Source organism: Stigmatopora argus, chromosome 21, assembly GCF_051989625.1.
Source record: "Stigmatopora argus isolate UIUO_Sarg chromosome 21, RoL_Sarg_1.0, whole genome shotgun sequence".
Taxonomy (NCBI): Eukaryota; Metazoa; Chordata; class Actinopteri; order Syngnathiformes; family Syngnathidae; genus Stigmatopora; species Stigmatopora argus.
In genome coordinates this window covers 4,335,386-4,350,177 of record NC_135407.1, presented here as the reverse complement: position 1 = coordinate 4,350,177, position 14,792 = coordinate 4,335,386, and the positions used below count along the sequence as shown (strand labels likewise).

The 14,792-nt window shown below is 43.7% G+C and overlaps 2 protein-coding genes across 3 annotated transcripts; one reads left to right on the top strand and one right to left on the bottom strand.

The window, feature by feature from the left end:
- Positions 1-870: 870 nt before the first annotated feature.
- On the bottom strand, positions 871-13,056 carry hoxa13a (homeobox A13a). Of its 2 annotated transcripts, none has more exons than XM_077590991.1 (2): positions 2,095-3,084; positions 871-1,165 (listed from the first exon to the last, which is right to left on the bottom strand). In XM_077590991.1, exons 1-2 carry the CDS (start codon positions 2,858-2,860, stop codon positions 915-917), a joined length of 1,017 nt encoding a protein of 338 aa, XP_077447117.1. In that variant the 5' UTR covers positions 2,861-3,084; the 3' UTR covers positions 871-914. The 2 variants fall into 2 exon arrangements, 1 of the variants encoding a protein (XP_077447117.1); XR_013297916.1 differs by lacking the exon at positions 2,095-3,084 and adding an exon at positions 12,880-13,056 and having other exon boundaries at positions 1,022-1,165.
- On the top strand, positions 9,189-11,326 carry evx1 (even-skipped homeobox 1). The gene is made up of 3 exons (XM_077590710.1): positions 9,189-9,713; positions 9,959-10,194; positions 10,340-11,326. Exons 1-3 carry the CDS (start codon positions 9,431-9,433, stop codon positions 10,844-10,846), a joined length of 1,026 nt encoding a protein of 341 aa, XP_077446836.1. The 5' UTR covers positions 9,189-9,430; the 3' UTR covers positions 10,847-11,326.
- Positions 13,057-14,792: the final 1,736 nt, after the last annotated feature.

Sequence of the window (14,792 nt, the reverse complement as noted above, 5' to 3'; positions counted from 1 at the left end):
AATCCCAAAGAAATCCTTACGTCGACATATTTAAAGAGTCTGGTTTCGACCATTTTAGATACATTTCGACCAAACTTTCCATACTTTATTAGCACGGACACGCACACGTTGACATCATGCTCGAGTTGACTTCATATACAAGTCACGCGTTATCAAAAGCTATATGCACAACATCAACACGTAATATATCCCAGAAGATTATCTGAGCATTGCAGAATTGCACGATGGAGATGGTTAAGAACAACAATCACTACAAGCTAAACAAGTGAGTAAAATGAAAAAAAACTGGGAGATTAATATTTAACATTCCCAAGGTCCAAATCCGAAATGGCGTCGTTTCCTGCAGATCTTTGTATTTTTATCACTCTCGTTAAAATCTGCAGATAAAAAGGTGGAAGCACCAAAAAAAAAGATGGAAGTTCAATGTTTGCTATTTCTCCTTCTTGGGGAACAAAATGGCTGTTTTTGCCCCCAGAAAAAAAGCTCCAGGAAATCAACCAACAAATGACTGCAGTTCCAACCCAATCTCTGAGTGTGTGTATGTGTAAGAGTGTGTGAGAGAGAGTGTGTGTGTGTATTTGTATGTGTGTGAGAGAGTGTGAGAGAGAGTGTGTGTGTGTGTGTGTGTGAGAGTGTGTGTGAGTGTGTGAGTGTGTGAGTGTGTGTGAGTGTGTGTGAGTGTGTGAGAGTGTGTGTGAGAGTGTGTGAGAGAGTGTGTGAGAGAGTGTGTGAGAGAGTGTGTGTGAGAGTGTGTGTGAGAGTGTGTGTGTGTGAGAGTGTGTGTGTGTGAGAGTGTGAGAGAGAGTGTGTGTGAGAGAGAGTGTGAGAGAGAGTGTGAGAGAGAGTGTGTGTGTGAGAGTGTGTGTGAGAGAGAGAATGTGTGTGTGTGTGTGTGCATGCGTGTGTTTGAGGAACTAGCTGACAGGCTTCACTTTGTTGACCACCTTCTTCTCCTTGACGCGTCTGTTTTGAAACCAAATCGTCACCTGCCGTTCGGACAGGTTGGTCTGGGCGGAAATCCTCCTGCGTTTGTCCTTGGTGATAAATTTATTAGCGGCGTATTCCCGTTCCAGTTCCTTCAGTTGCACTTTGGTGTACGGGACGCGCTTCTTCCTCCCACGCCTGTACGAGCTCGGGTCGCCTCCTGAGTGCAAGGACACCGCCTCTGCAAGCGGGGAGGGAGGGGGCACAGAGCGCGTCAACAAGTGGATCTTGGACACGCACACCGTTTTTGAATCATTCCAATGTAAAACAGACGGGAAATTTCACTTTGGATTCATAGTGAGGGGAATGGAATCAAGAGGAATTTTCCATTGCAAGATTTGTTCTTTTTTTAAATTATTGAAGCAAAACGTAAATATTGCATTTTTTTTTTACGTATGATAGTTGCTATAAAATGAGATAGTTGGGAATAAAAACATGGAACGAGAGATTAATTTGATCAAAATAGTCGAGTTACTTTTGAAGTGGGCTAACCAGACTCGTTTGACGTGTAACGTTTTTATTTTTATGCAAAAGCAGTTGTGTTATTTTTATAGGGTAAAATGACTAAATTGTTGCAGTATTTGATCCCTGAAATGTGCTTAAATGCCCCCCCAAAATGTATGTATACAACTAAGTGGCAATTGTATTAGGGGTAGTTTCGACTTTTGACAAATAAATAATATTCTGTTTACATATACATTTAAAAAAGCAAAGGCAAAAGTACAAGGGTTATTTTGTATCAATTTGAATCCCTAAATTATAATATTTGTGTCCCGCTAACTCAAGTAACTGCAGTTTTTCTTGTAAATGGGTTAGTTTTAAAAGGACACAATTGTAAAATAATAATCATAACAATACTACTTGATATTTGGGTGCAAAATGGATATAAATACGCCTAGGGACAGTTTGAAGCCCAAAAAAATCGACGATGGAACTATTTAGGTCAACGTAACCCAAGTGGTAGTTGCCCCTTTTGACCCAGTAATTTGACTCAAATGAACCCCTATTGGTTAATTTGTTAAAAGCCAAGTGCCAAGTCGGGGGCGATATTTTGTGAGGGGGGGGGGCACATTTTGTATTTCTTCATTTTTCGCCCCTCGTGGCGCTCACCTGGCAGCGAAGATTTCCACTGCACGTGCCCGGATTGGGGCTGCTCTTTGCCGCAGTAGAGCTGGCCGTTCCAGCCGTTCGGGGCCAGGCTCCAGGGCGGATAGCTCTCCATGGGAAGCAAGGCGGCCGGCTCGTGCCTGGCCTCCGAAGGCGCTCCGAGAGCGGGCACCACAGGGACGTCCAGGTAGCCGGGCATGGGCTGGTAGGGCCCCGACGGGTAGGTGGGGTAGAAGGCGAATTCCTTGGCCCGGGAGGCGAAGTCTTCGCCGGGGCCAGGGCAGGGGCCGTGGCCGTGGCCGGGGACGGGGCCTGGCCCGGGGACCGCCGACGCGTCCTGCATGTAGGCGGAGGGGGGCTGCGCCCCACACGGCTTGATCCCGCCGTGGTGCGGCGCCATCCTGCACGGGTAGTAGCCGCCTCCGCCGCCTCCGAAGTAGCCGTAAGGCAGGGAGGCGCTGGAGGAATTCTGCGAGGCCGAGCAAGGGCTGCACTGCCTAGCCGGCTCGCCCTGCACGCTGCCGGGGGGGACCTCGGCAGAGGCGGCCGACGACGGGTACGCCGCGGCGCTGGGCGCCAGCGAGGCCGGGTGGTGCGCCATCAGGTTCCGGCACTGGCGCGCCGCGAAGTTGCCGCCCGCAAAACCACCCTCCATGTTCTTGCTCACTTCATCGGAACCCCCTCCGCCGCCGCCGCCGCCGTCGTAGAGGAACATCCCCGACGGGTCGAGCCAGCAGCGAGGAGGACGGAGCAGCAGTGACGTTGTCATAGCACGCCGTCCGACATGGAAGCTTGTGGCTCTCGTGAAAAAAGCCCAGCGAGTGAAAAAAGAGCCATCCTGCCTTGCCGGTGACGCGCACCGTAGCGAAGAGCGAGTACCGCCATTGGTCGGTCGCTGCACACGTGACCCACTGTGCGGCTCCGGGAGGGAGGCTAAACAATCCCACTTGAGATCATTCCATGCAAGACTATGTCCAAGTTGACCGGACCATCCTTGGCCATAATCAGGAACGCGCACCTATAGATTCGTGTAAATCTCCCCCAAGTTTCTCCCAGTGCCCCCCTCGATGAACAACATTGACGACTCCTGGCCGACAAATCAGTTTAAAAAACAACGTGCCCCTCAATCGTGGACACCCAAAATGGGAAATTGAGATGACACAGCTACATTACGCTCTTATTCATGCATACGCGCTTGTTACATGAGACCCGACCCCCCCCCCCCCCCCCCCCCCACACACACACACACACACACTCAAGTGCACACTACACTGCGGAATAAACAGACTACATATCAAGACTATTCCAAATCATAATGATATTAAAGCCACCGTGAATTAGTGAGCGTAAAAGTCACAAGAATACTGACATAACGCACGATGAGACACTTGATGCATGTCACATACTTTTACTGTAAATGAAGTCAAAGTGCTTCAAACCAGGTTTGAATTTCGAGCAAACACGTCCACACAGATGCCAGGCATTTTTTTCAGAAGCACTCGCAACGTGTCGACGACTATTTTCATGGGTAGGCGTGCTTCCGAATACTGAGACTGACTGAGAATTCCATTTGAAAAAAAAAAAACGATGCATAAGCTAAATCTGTGATTCAAATATTCCATTCCTTTCCCCCACGTGTACCCCCTGGGGTACAGCAAACTAGTTATAATTAAAAAAAGTAAAATAAAAAAAACAAATTAAATCGATTGGCTCCTATTTAAGATGATATTTTCCCGATTTTTTGGGGAGAAAAAAAGCTTTGCGACCCCCAACGCAGTGCAGGATTAGGTTTGGAGGGCTATTGTTGTGACTGGGGCTAATTAAGGGGGGTGTGGGGGGCGCCGCTGGAGGCCAAGGTCAAGTTGAAAGTTGCCGTCTCGCCGTCAAGAAGCCTGGGGGCCATTGAGGCTTTGAAGGGAGCGTCTGAGCGCCTTGAAAAGAACGGAAGGGTGAGAATTCCTGTCCCAGTCAAGGCGATTGGAGGACATTAACTTTTACTGTCATTTGGTTTTCTCCAGCGCGCAGCTCGTTTCCAACTGCACTTTTCCACGCCGTGGCGAGGGTCTTTTAGGGGCCAAGTGCATCCAAACACGAGAAATGACTCGGGCAGGATTTAGACATCTTTGGGGGTGTTTTTTTGTTTGTGTGGGTGTGTGTGTGTGAGGGGAGGGGGTCTCAACATGTTGAGTAGCTGGTTCAGATAATTATTTTTTGTGCTCCATTTAGTCTACCTTGCTGTACCTATTTTTATTTTTCATGCTCAAAGTTTTTTTAATTATTATTTTATTTTTTGGGGGGTGGAGTGAGGGTAGGGGGTCTTTTTATGTTGTGTCTATCTGGTTCAGAAAATGCAATCTTTGCTCCATTTAGTCTAATTGCTGGACTTATTTTTTTCATGCTCAAAGTTGTTTTTATTTATTTATTTATTTTTGGGGGGATGGGGTCTCAACATGTGTCTATCTGCTTCAGAAAATGAAATTTTTGCTCCATTTAGTCTACCTTGCTGGACTTATTTTCATTTTTCATGCTAAAAGTTGTTTTATTATTTGGCAAATAAGTTCATATATTTATTTCCACAGTTGATTTTAGTGGAAAAGCAGAAAATATGAAAAAGTATCATGATCATACGACCAATAAGAATTTAGGACTTGGTAGTATGATGCAAGATCCTTGTTTTGAAGTTAACGTTTTACTATTCAAAACAACAACTGCATATTAATTTTACATTTGAGTTCATTTTTAGAATGGATGAGCAGTACATTTCTAAGCATAAGAAACATGGGAATTTTTTACACACGTGTAAACAGTATATAGTTCACGAATATCTCAAATTATTTCATATTAGATGATCCAACAGTCAATAAAACTAAAGAAATTATATTACTTCACATAGGGAAAAAAAGTTGTATAATGTTGAAAATTGCTTTTAGGCGTTTAAAGTGATTAAAGTCATTTTCCCAATCGGAAAATGATGAAATAGGGCCCTTAGAATTCACCCACACGTGTCATTTGGCTGCATATTGCAAGGACTTTTGCAGTTCAAACGGGTCTTACCAGGATAGTGAAGCAAATTCTACAATAAGGTCGAGTTCAAACTATATCAGGCCAAACTTGTTGCACGCACAATTTGGACATTCATAATGACACTGACTTGAAATGCCGCAAGTGTTGCAACGCCCGTGACCACTCCAAGCGACAAATACAGTAGAAATAAAAGCAAAACGCCCTAGCGAAGCGTGACTACAATAAAAGGTATATTTTCAATTGCCGTTATAACACAACATAGATTGAGATTGACATCTAAATGAGGCGCAAAAGCAAGAGTCACATTTGTAAAATACGTCCAAATGTCATCCCGTGATAAAACGTGAAGTCAGACTAGGATAGAGAGTGAAAAAATGAAAAAGTATGAGCAAACGAAAACTAAGGCAAATAGACTCGCCCTTGTTTTACTTCCTCGCCATAAATTTCAATTCGAAGGGAAGAAATATCATATAGGACGAAAAGGGAGATGTAAACGTGACAAAAGCACTACACGTGACTGTAATACAATTGTATTGATCATGCTCAATTGATGAAAAATAAAGTTGAGAGGACTCCATTTTGGGCCTCACGCGCAATCAGTTTCCAGACGAGAGACGCAAATAAGAGCAGCATTTTAAACGGGTGTATTTATCTCCCGTTTTGAGGTATTTATCCCAATACAAGAAAAAATATCGAGCACAGAAACAAGACCTTAAATGAGCATGTAAGCTTAAATAAAAATTATGCATCTTCTGAGCTTTAAAAAATTGAATTATACACCCCCCCCCTTCAAATACCATGAGACTATTTTAATAAAAATACAAAAAGTATTACTTATGGACCCCACAAACGCCCTTTACTTTTTCATTTATTTTTTGTCTTGGAGTAAGAAGCCACGTGTCGAAACGAAATCAGGCAAAACCATTATCATATCAGCCCTCATATTCCTATTTTTAAACCGAGATCAGTCCAAAGATGGACGCTTCTAAAATATCCATTTGCAAGTGACAACTTACAAATATCATATTTCTCAAAATGCCCAAAATCTCGTTGATGCTTTACCTCGCTGCCACAACTGTTGTCCTACTTTATGCCCCCCTTCCCCAAACTTGTCGTTTTACAGTAAGCAGTATGACAGGGATGGGACTAACGCACGCGGGTTTCAAGGTCAGTCATGCAATTAAATGCACGTATGCGTCATATTCTTTCAAGGCCAAACTGAGGCAAGAAAGGGGGAGAGGGGGGGGAAAAACAGGGAGAGGCGATCATCCCTTCATTTTAGCTTCAAAACAAACGCAAGAAATGGCTGGAAGAAAAAAACAAAACAGGACCAAAGGCGTGGACTTCCCAGACGCCATGGTCAAGTTCAAGTTGGGCTGCCTCATAAAAGTGAGGGGGTGCCTTGACACCCCCTCCTCTAACTGGAAGCTACCACCAACAAACAACAAGTCACCTTTGTGGACCTGAGCCAGAATGAGGCCTCGATATCAATTCGCATTCCAAAAATATTAAGAATAATCATATCCAAGCATCCAGGAAATTGGTCTGCTTGTTTACTTTTCCATGCGTGTGTGTGTGTGTGTCTGTGTGTGTGTGTATTTCGTCGTCCGTAAAATGTCCTATCATCGTCCAATATCTAAAACACACCCTGGCGAAGTAGGACGGTTGCGCAAAAGACTCTTGTTATCGACGTGATTTATTTTTTTTTAAATCATGAGATAGGACCGTCGCATAACAACAAGGTGCGTAAAATAACATTTTCCATATACGAAATTCTTGACATCAACATGGATGCTGACTGGCTTATATAATAATCAAATGACGACGAGAGTGTATAGAGTGTTTAGCCATTTGATAATAATAAATAAAAATATAGCTGGAGCATAATAGGTAAGTTTCATTCGTAAAGCAACTAATTGCAGGGTTTCAATATCAGGCGGACTACACAATAGGGGAGCAAATATTGGAAAGAGATAAACTAAATTCAAGTCAGGAGGTGGAAAATTAATTACATTGGTGCTAATCAAACCCAAGCAATGATTTATTTACAAAATTATACATGATATATTGCATTGATTAGAAAGGCTGGGAATAAAAATGTATTAAAAAAATGTGCACCAACAATTGGAGAGTAACAATGTATACATTAGGGGTATTTATTTAGCTTGATTCAACTTAAATTCAATATAATTCAACATTTGTACTATATTAATAATCTTTGCAATCCGTTTTGCTTTGATTAATATGAACGTATTTTAATTTTCCTATAAAAAGTGCGAATTTTCCAACAGCAGTACTTTTAAAGGAGTTATTTTGCTTTGAAAATACTTTGCTATTCACTTCCAGAAGAATTAAATTACCACATTCTCTTGAGCTAAAACGCAATATATTGGAATATAATCTGATTTCCCAACAACTGCAATATTATTTTTAAAAAGCATGTCATGTTATTGTTTAAAATAAAACCAATGCACTTGTAAGAAACGAAATTTGATTCCAATATACTGTACACCAAACACATACTTTTCTAACAAACTAGAATTTAAAAAACAAGCATCAAATCAACAAACATGGCCAAAAACTGCATTTTCATCTAACCTAATTTATAATGAACACTTGGTCCTACTGTACTTATTAAGGTAATTTTGCTGAGTATTTCTCCTGGGGGGCAATCGGTGTCAAAACACCGTGCAGGTGTAGCAATCCTATTTTTGCCATTGACGTCGTGCCTGATTGGACAACGAAGGTCAATATTCCAACGAGACTGTCACTCAAATGTGATGAGAAGTCAACCACAGGAGAATGCCCCCCAAAGCCCCCCTTTTAGAGTTGGGGGAGAAAAGCAAAGGAATTTGCCTCGACTTCTCAGCAGGCACACAGACAGACAGTCAGTCTGGGGGGAAGGGGGCCCTTAGCCGGGGCTTTTCCTTGGACAGACAGGTGAGGGCGCACAAGGACAGCAGAGGCTACGGCGCCTGTCCTCGGCGTGTCCGTCCCAGCATGCCCCGCGGCACTAAACGGGAGGAAGGGACTGTTTCCGCAGGCTGAATTGAAATGTTGAGCACGACTTTGCTGTCAAAAAGTTTCACTATTCAACATCACGTGACTGTCTCCATCTCGAGAGTACAGTACTTCAAATAACCCCCAGTTGGACGCAAATGCAGTGGCAATTGGTCCATTTTTTAAACTTTAATTTGTTCATTTGAAGACGTTTTAGACCGTTCTTTGCCATATTTGATGTAATGAGTCATTGGAGGGCATTACTGAAGATATCAGGCTGAATCTTCTCTAGTAGAAGTGCACAAATAAAAGGAGCGATTGGATGTGTTGACACAGTGATGAACTTGATGTAAAGCTTGAAGGAGCTGCAAGATATTTTCCTTCCTGGTCTGCGGGCTCTTCAAGGCTCCGATGTCAAAGGGTCTCTTATCTAAACTGACCCTAAGACTTGACCTATGAGGACTTTATTTGACTCCACTTAAGGGAGTGGGAGCAGCAAATGACATGAGGGATGTTTTATTTTTGAAGGGGGGTGTTATTTGTGCGTGTCTGTGGGGGGGGGGGGACTTATTACTGGTTTGGAGATTTATTTTAAAAAATCTGGGATGTTTTTACAACTACATTCTGCATTCAAATTAACTACTTATTGTGTTATATGGCTAGAATGCTCCTGACATTTTTGGGTTTATTTGGAGAGTCATATGTTCCATTTGAATTGTTGGCTCAAATCGAGCCCCTATTAAATAACCAATCATGTACCTAAAACAAATACTGATAAATATCATTCGCTTTTTATATTTCAAGTAGCGACCGGGCAAACTTTTCTATGTTTATTCATTTGCATTAACTACCAGGACTGGACTTTGGTGTATTTCACAACCCGTTTCCTGGCTTAAACAACAACAGTGGGTCAATTTCTTATAATAGCCAACCCAGTAATTCGAGCGTAATTCTTTGTGCCTCCAGTTTAAATACACAATCAATACGTGACGTCAACGGGGCATCCTATACTGGCCTATGACGACTGAGAGGAGGAGGGGGGCAGGCGAGGGAATAGTGATCCCAAGCCTAGCTCCTTCCTCCGCACTCTAGTGTCAGGGTCAGAGCGGATTGCATCCCGACACAAGCCTCCCTCCTCCACTTCCTAGCCCGGCCGGCCCACAAAACGCCAGCGACCGCAATTGGTCCCAGCGAGCGAGCGAGCGATCGCACCCCCCTCGCCCGCGTGATACGACCAGCAGCGGAGGGACTGCGCTCTGCCCTGCCGTTATTTTTCCTTTTCTTTTTCTTGTTGTTTGTTTGTTTGTTTGTCGGGATGGAGAGCCGAGAGGAGACGCCGCCGGCCAAGTCCTCGGCGGACCGGAGCCCGGGGAGACGCACGCTAGGGAAGCCCGAGCATGGACGCTGCGGCGTCGGCGTGAGCGCCTTCGCCAGGACGGAGGCGGTGATGGAGATGGAGCTCGCCCGCAGGACTTTGGGCGAGCGCCCCCGTGGCTCTCGCCACCAAGACGGGAGCAGTTCGGACACAGAGTCGGACTTCTACGAGGAGATTGATGTCAGCTGCACTCCGGAAAGCATGGACTACCCCTCGAATAAAGGTGGGTGAGGAAGTTTGGAGCATTGAGATAAAGGGGGACTCCACATGTGTATACATGTGAGATAGGGAATTTCAAAAATGGCCGTCATAATATTTTAGTGACAAGAATCCACTGATTAGAGGGAGGAAAAAATCATTGATTTGGATAAGGAGTCATGCAATTGTCAATACACTGATGCCAATTTGGCATATTAGCTTCGAAAAAGAGGGAATGATTGACCACAATGTGCATTTTCATCCCTATAGATCGAAATGGGGATTCACCGGACGCACCCAGCGACTTGGGTTCTGACCAAGGCAAGCCCGTCCCGGGTGCCAACTCCCTGTCCTACTCGGCCGAGCAGATTCGTCGGTACCGAACGGCCTTCACCCGGGAGCAGATCGCACGGCTGGAGAAGGAATTTTACCGGGAGAACTACGTGTCCAGGCCGAGACGCTGCGAGCTGGCGGCCGCCTTGAATCTGCCGGAAACCACCATCAAGGTAGGACGGAGAAGGCTTCATCCGGATCAAAAATTGATCAGAAACAGGCCTGCCACATCTCACCAATATGCAAGGCGGAGCTTATGCTCCAGCCTGGTCTCTGGTCTGGTTAATATTTCAACCGTGGCGTCTCCATCCCGCTCAGGTGTGGTTCCAGAACCGGCGGATGAAGGACAAGCGTCAACGCCTAGCGATGACGTGGCCCCACCCAGCCGACCCCGCTTTCTACAGCTACATGATGAGCCAGGCGGCAGCGGCCGCCGCCACCGGGGGCCTGCCCTACCCCTTTCCGTCCCACCTGCCACTGCCCTACTACACGCCCCTGGGAGCCGGCTCAGCTCCGGCGCCCGCCCCGCTGCGGGCCCTGGACGGCTTCCGGATGCTGCCTCACCCTTACCAGAGAGCCGAACTCCTATGCTCCTTCAGACCGCCGTCCCTGTACCGACACGGCTCGGCCCACGGGACGGGGCCCGGGGGGAGCCCCTGCGCGTGCCTGGCCTGCCGCTCGGCTCCTCCCGGAGGAGGCCTGTCGCCGGGGGACTTTGTCTGCTCCCCGACGAGCCGGACTGAGGCTTTGGTGACGTTTACACCTTCCGTGTTGAGCAAATCCGTGACGGTGGACCAACGTGAAGAACTTCCGCTCACCAGATAGAACCTGGACTACATTTCAAACCTGATTCCAGCAGTCGCACCACAGCAAAACCACAAACTATAACAATGAGGAGCCACAAAAAAAATCTACTAAGATCTCAATTGCTATTTCCGGTCTTCCTCCCACCCGCCGATGACATATAAAGTCACTGTAGGATGCTATTTCTAACAAGGGGGATTTGTTAAGGGGGCTGCAGCCGTCTCATTAGAGGGAAATCTTCCCAACGTGGGCACGACATTACAGCGTGATGTATTTGCGGGCGCCGGTGAATTTTGAATGCAGAATTAATGATAAGAGCAGAAAAGGGGATGCTTGCTGCCGAAAGGTAACAAGGCGCCTGGGGAGCGGATTACAACAAAAGATGGAGTGGACAATCAAATTCGTGAAGAAAAAAAAAGTTCAAGTATTTTGTATTCTTACCTGAATTGAAGAGCCAACACATCAATATTATAATTGTTACTATCAGTGTATTTATGTATTTTCGTTTGACTTGATTTTTTTTTTGGGGGGGGGGGGGGGACTCAATGGCAAGTTTGGAATAAATGCTCAAAAGTCTTTTTATTTTTTTTTATAGTGTTGCATTTTTTGGCTCGTGATGAGAGCGACAGTTATTATACGTAGTGTTATTTTTTTTTAATTGGTTGGGAATGCGGCCACACGTCATGTGACGGCGCAAATGTGGGGCAGCCTCATTTTATTCTTCCACATCTAAAAATGCATATACATATATTACGAGGGTGAAATAAAAATCGAGTACACAGCAGTTGAATAAAATTTGACAAAATGCAATTGTTAACTTACCTTTGACGACAGTTCAATATCATGAAAACTGTTTAGATTTATCCTTTCCAAACGTGACCATACATTTCAATTCAAATATGTATTATGGCAGCATTTTAATTTTATCTTCCAATGAACACTAATAATACACACCTAATACACACTAAATATACACACACACAAAATATAATCTTTTCATACACATTTAGCAGGATTGGGTAAATAATACAATATCACAACCACAGACCAGAATGCACCAATTCAAAACAAGCAGCACAACCATTGCACCATTTTTAGTCATGAATTATCTCTCAAACACCACCACTTTCCAACAATTTCTAATACGTCCTCCATTTTCTTCCTAATCAGACACTCGTGCAGCCATGCGTGGCAAAAGACCCCCTTCCATCTCCCCCCTACTTCCATCTTGATTGATGGCCTTATTAGCTGCACTTCTTGTAAGTGTGACCGCACTGATTAAAATGCATATGTTTGGAATAACACGGCGTTTAAGCAGATTGATGTCAACTATCAAGGCGGACTTACCTTAAATACACACATATACAATCAGGACATCAATATTACTTTCAAAAAGGTGCTGCGGATCGACAAAATGTAAGACCACACACACACACAAAATTTGACGCATAAAAAGCCATCCACATTTGCAGCTATTAAATAGAATTGCCCAATATGTGCCCCCAGCTTTTACTATGGTTTACAAAACATTTGGACAGGGGCGGTGCGGTACAGCTGTCCCGAACCAAACACGAAATATCACTTTAAAATGGGCCTCAATCCTAATTCACAGCGGGCCAGAGCGCAAAAGGGGGCATAATCATGATAAATGTGAGATTAATGTGCATACAAGCAAGACAATTGGGACCTTCATCTGTTTGGATGGCCTGCTAGTGTCATTTGGGAAAAGCGAGATGTGTGTGAGTGTGTGTGTGTGTGAGTGAATGTGTGTGTCATATTAAATCAATGGAGGGAGGGGGTTGAATGTCATTTTAAACGGTGAAATGTTTGCTGACGAGACAGAACCAAGCGATCCAAATATATTCCAAAGCATCCACATTTAAACATCAGGGCAAGTGAATTATTTTAAAATAATAATTCAACCCCATCACACTTGTGATCGTGTTTGATCACCAAAATATGTCATTTACACATGCATCAAATACATTGAAATAGCTTCAAGCTAATACAGGGCGGAAGGCCTCGCCCCAAACATTTCACAAAGCATGCCTTACCTATTTGATGTCTTGTATCTCGTATAATCCATTTAGAAGAATAAAATATAAATCCAACAAGGATCTTCTGGTGTGCATTTTAGCTACCAAAAATAATCCCGATATCGAATAATTGCATTACAAACAAATCCAGGGTGATCATTCGGACCCAAGCCGAGCAAACAGATGCAAACATTTCGGCCGATTTAAGAATTGAATTCCACGCCACTTGATTGGACTGTACCATTTGCGTTATTTAGGTGGTTGTCATTAACTCGGATAAAGCTGTCACTCTGGTATAATATTAGGACACAGTAAATTCTTTAATATTCATCAACATGAAACTCATATACTGCATATATAGATAGATCGATATTCAGATCGTATAAATAGTCATTAAATAACCCGACGAAATAGTTTATTCATAACTTGTGTTGGTCAGTTACCCTTGCTTGATAACAATGGTTGATTCCAGAAAATTCCAGAAGTGTCGTCATCATTAACATCATGCGTTTCCGTTTTTTTTTTTTTTTTTTTTAATTTCCCCTTCGTCCAATGTAAATGATTCTTATATGTTGTTTAAGTTTGTATTGGAAACTTTGCAAGAAAATTGCTTTTCGGTTATTGTTTTTTAAAACTTTATAAACACAGTCATTTGTAAACAAACAGATTTACAAATGCAACACCAAGTATTCAGTGTTTTTAAAATGTGTGATACATTTAGCTAATTTTAACCCTTTCCAGGATAGTGGTTACTACATTAGACAGCTTTTTAAATGTTGACACTTCTAACCCAATATAGCAATTGACTACTTTGGTAAATCAAAAAAATGTATTTTAACCCTTTGGCATCTAAGACTTTCAAGCCTGTCTAGGGCAAGTGGCTATTTTTGGGGCACTAAAAAAACGTAAAGATGTGCAATTATATTTAGAAAATTATTAATGGTGACTGTACTTTTCAAATATTGTTCAAATAATTTATCACTCTAAATCCATTTATAAAATAATACAAACTAAATGATCAAAATTAAGATGAATAAAAACAGAAATACACATTAACTATGGCCCAAAATACTTCCTTTTTTATAGAATGGCATGCCATTTGATGGCCTGCAATTCATTTAAATATTCATATCATATTTCAGTGACTAAAGCAAATGTTAATTTGCCAACCCTCCCACTTCAAATGGTTTGCACCTCCATCCCCATCAATGGGAGTGTCATCAAAATATGACAACTGGATTTCATTGCAACTGAACGTACAGGCGTTCCTAATAATGTGACCAGTAAGGGTCCACCACAAAAAAAAAGCAGTTTTTCAAAATAAAACGACCTATTATCTTCACTTGGATTACTGTTGTTGTACAACACGGCGTTTGATGCCACTGTGGAAGCGTCCGATCCTCTCTGCCGCAAGGCAACTGGTCACCAGGGTCCAAACGGGAGCCGGTCCGTTGTGATGGATTGGACATCCATCCCCGTCGATGGCGCTGAATGAGTGTGTTCCATTTTGGAGGGTTAGGGTTACACCATGGGAACTCAGCGAGGGGAGATATCGGGGGCATAAGAGCTTGTGCTTAGTGGCTTAATGGATGATTTGAAAGAACACTCACACTCTTTGGCTTGGAGCAGACCTCCCTAAAACCATAAAAGTCAGCTGATTGACAAGGTAGACTGGGGGTCAAATTGCGTGTGTGTGTGTGTGTGATGTCAAAGCATGATTCCGCTTACCGTGTCAAGCTGTGGAAACTTGGTTTCGGGGATAAACAGTACTTAAAAAACAACAACTTTGCATATGTTTGGAGGCAAAAGGGAAGTTTCTGTCAAATTGGGAAGCGAGGACGGATGATGTTGATTGGATATCGTCTTCTTAGCAATGAGTGGAGCTGACGTCAATCCTTGGTGGAGCCATTCGTTTTTGGATGTTGTCGTTT

What these genes read in the sequence shown, in the direction of transcription:
- evx1 (XM_077590710.1), top strand. Translation starts at nt 9,431, where the DNA reads ATGGAGAGCCGAGAGGAGACGCCGCCGGCCAAGTCCTCGGCGGACCGG. An exon ending in GGACTACCCCTCGAATAAAG is followed by an intron (nt 9,714 to 9,958) that starts GTGGGTGAGGAA and finishes TCATCCCTATAG; the next exon opens with ATCGAAATGGGGATTCACCG. An exon ending in TGCCGGAAACCACCATCAAG is followed by an intron (nt 10,195 to 10,339) that starts GTAGGACGGAGA and finishes CATCCCGCTCAG; the next exon opens with GTGTGGTTCCAGAACCGGCG.
- hoxa13a (XM_077590991.1), bottom strand. Translation starts at nt 2,860, where the DNA reads ATGACAACGTCACTGCTGCTCCGTCCTCCTCGCTGCTGGCTCGACCCG. An exon ending in GTGGAAATCTTCGCTGCCAG is followed by an intron (nt 1,166 to 2,094) that starts GTGAGCGCCACG and finishes CCCCGCTTGCAG; the next exon opens with AGGCGGTGTCCTTGCACTCA.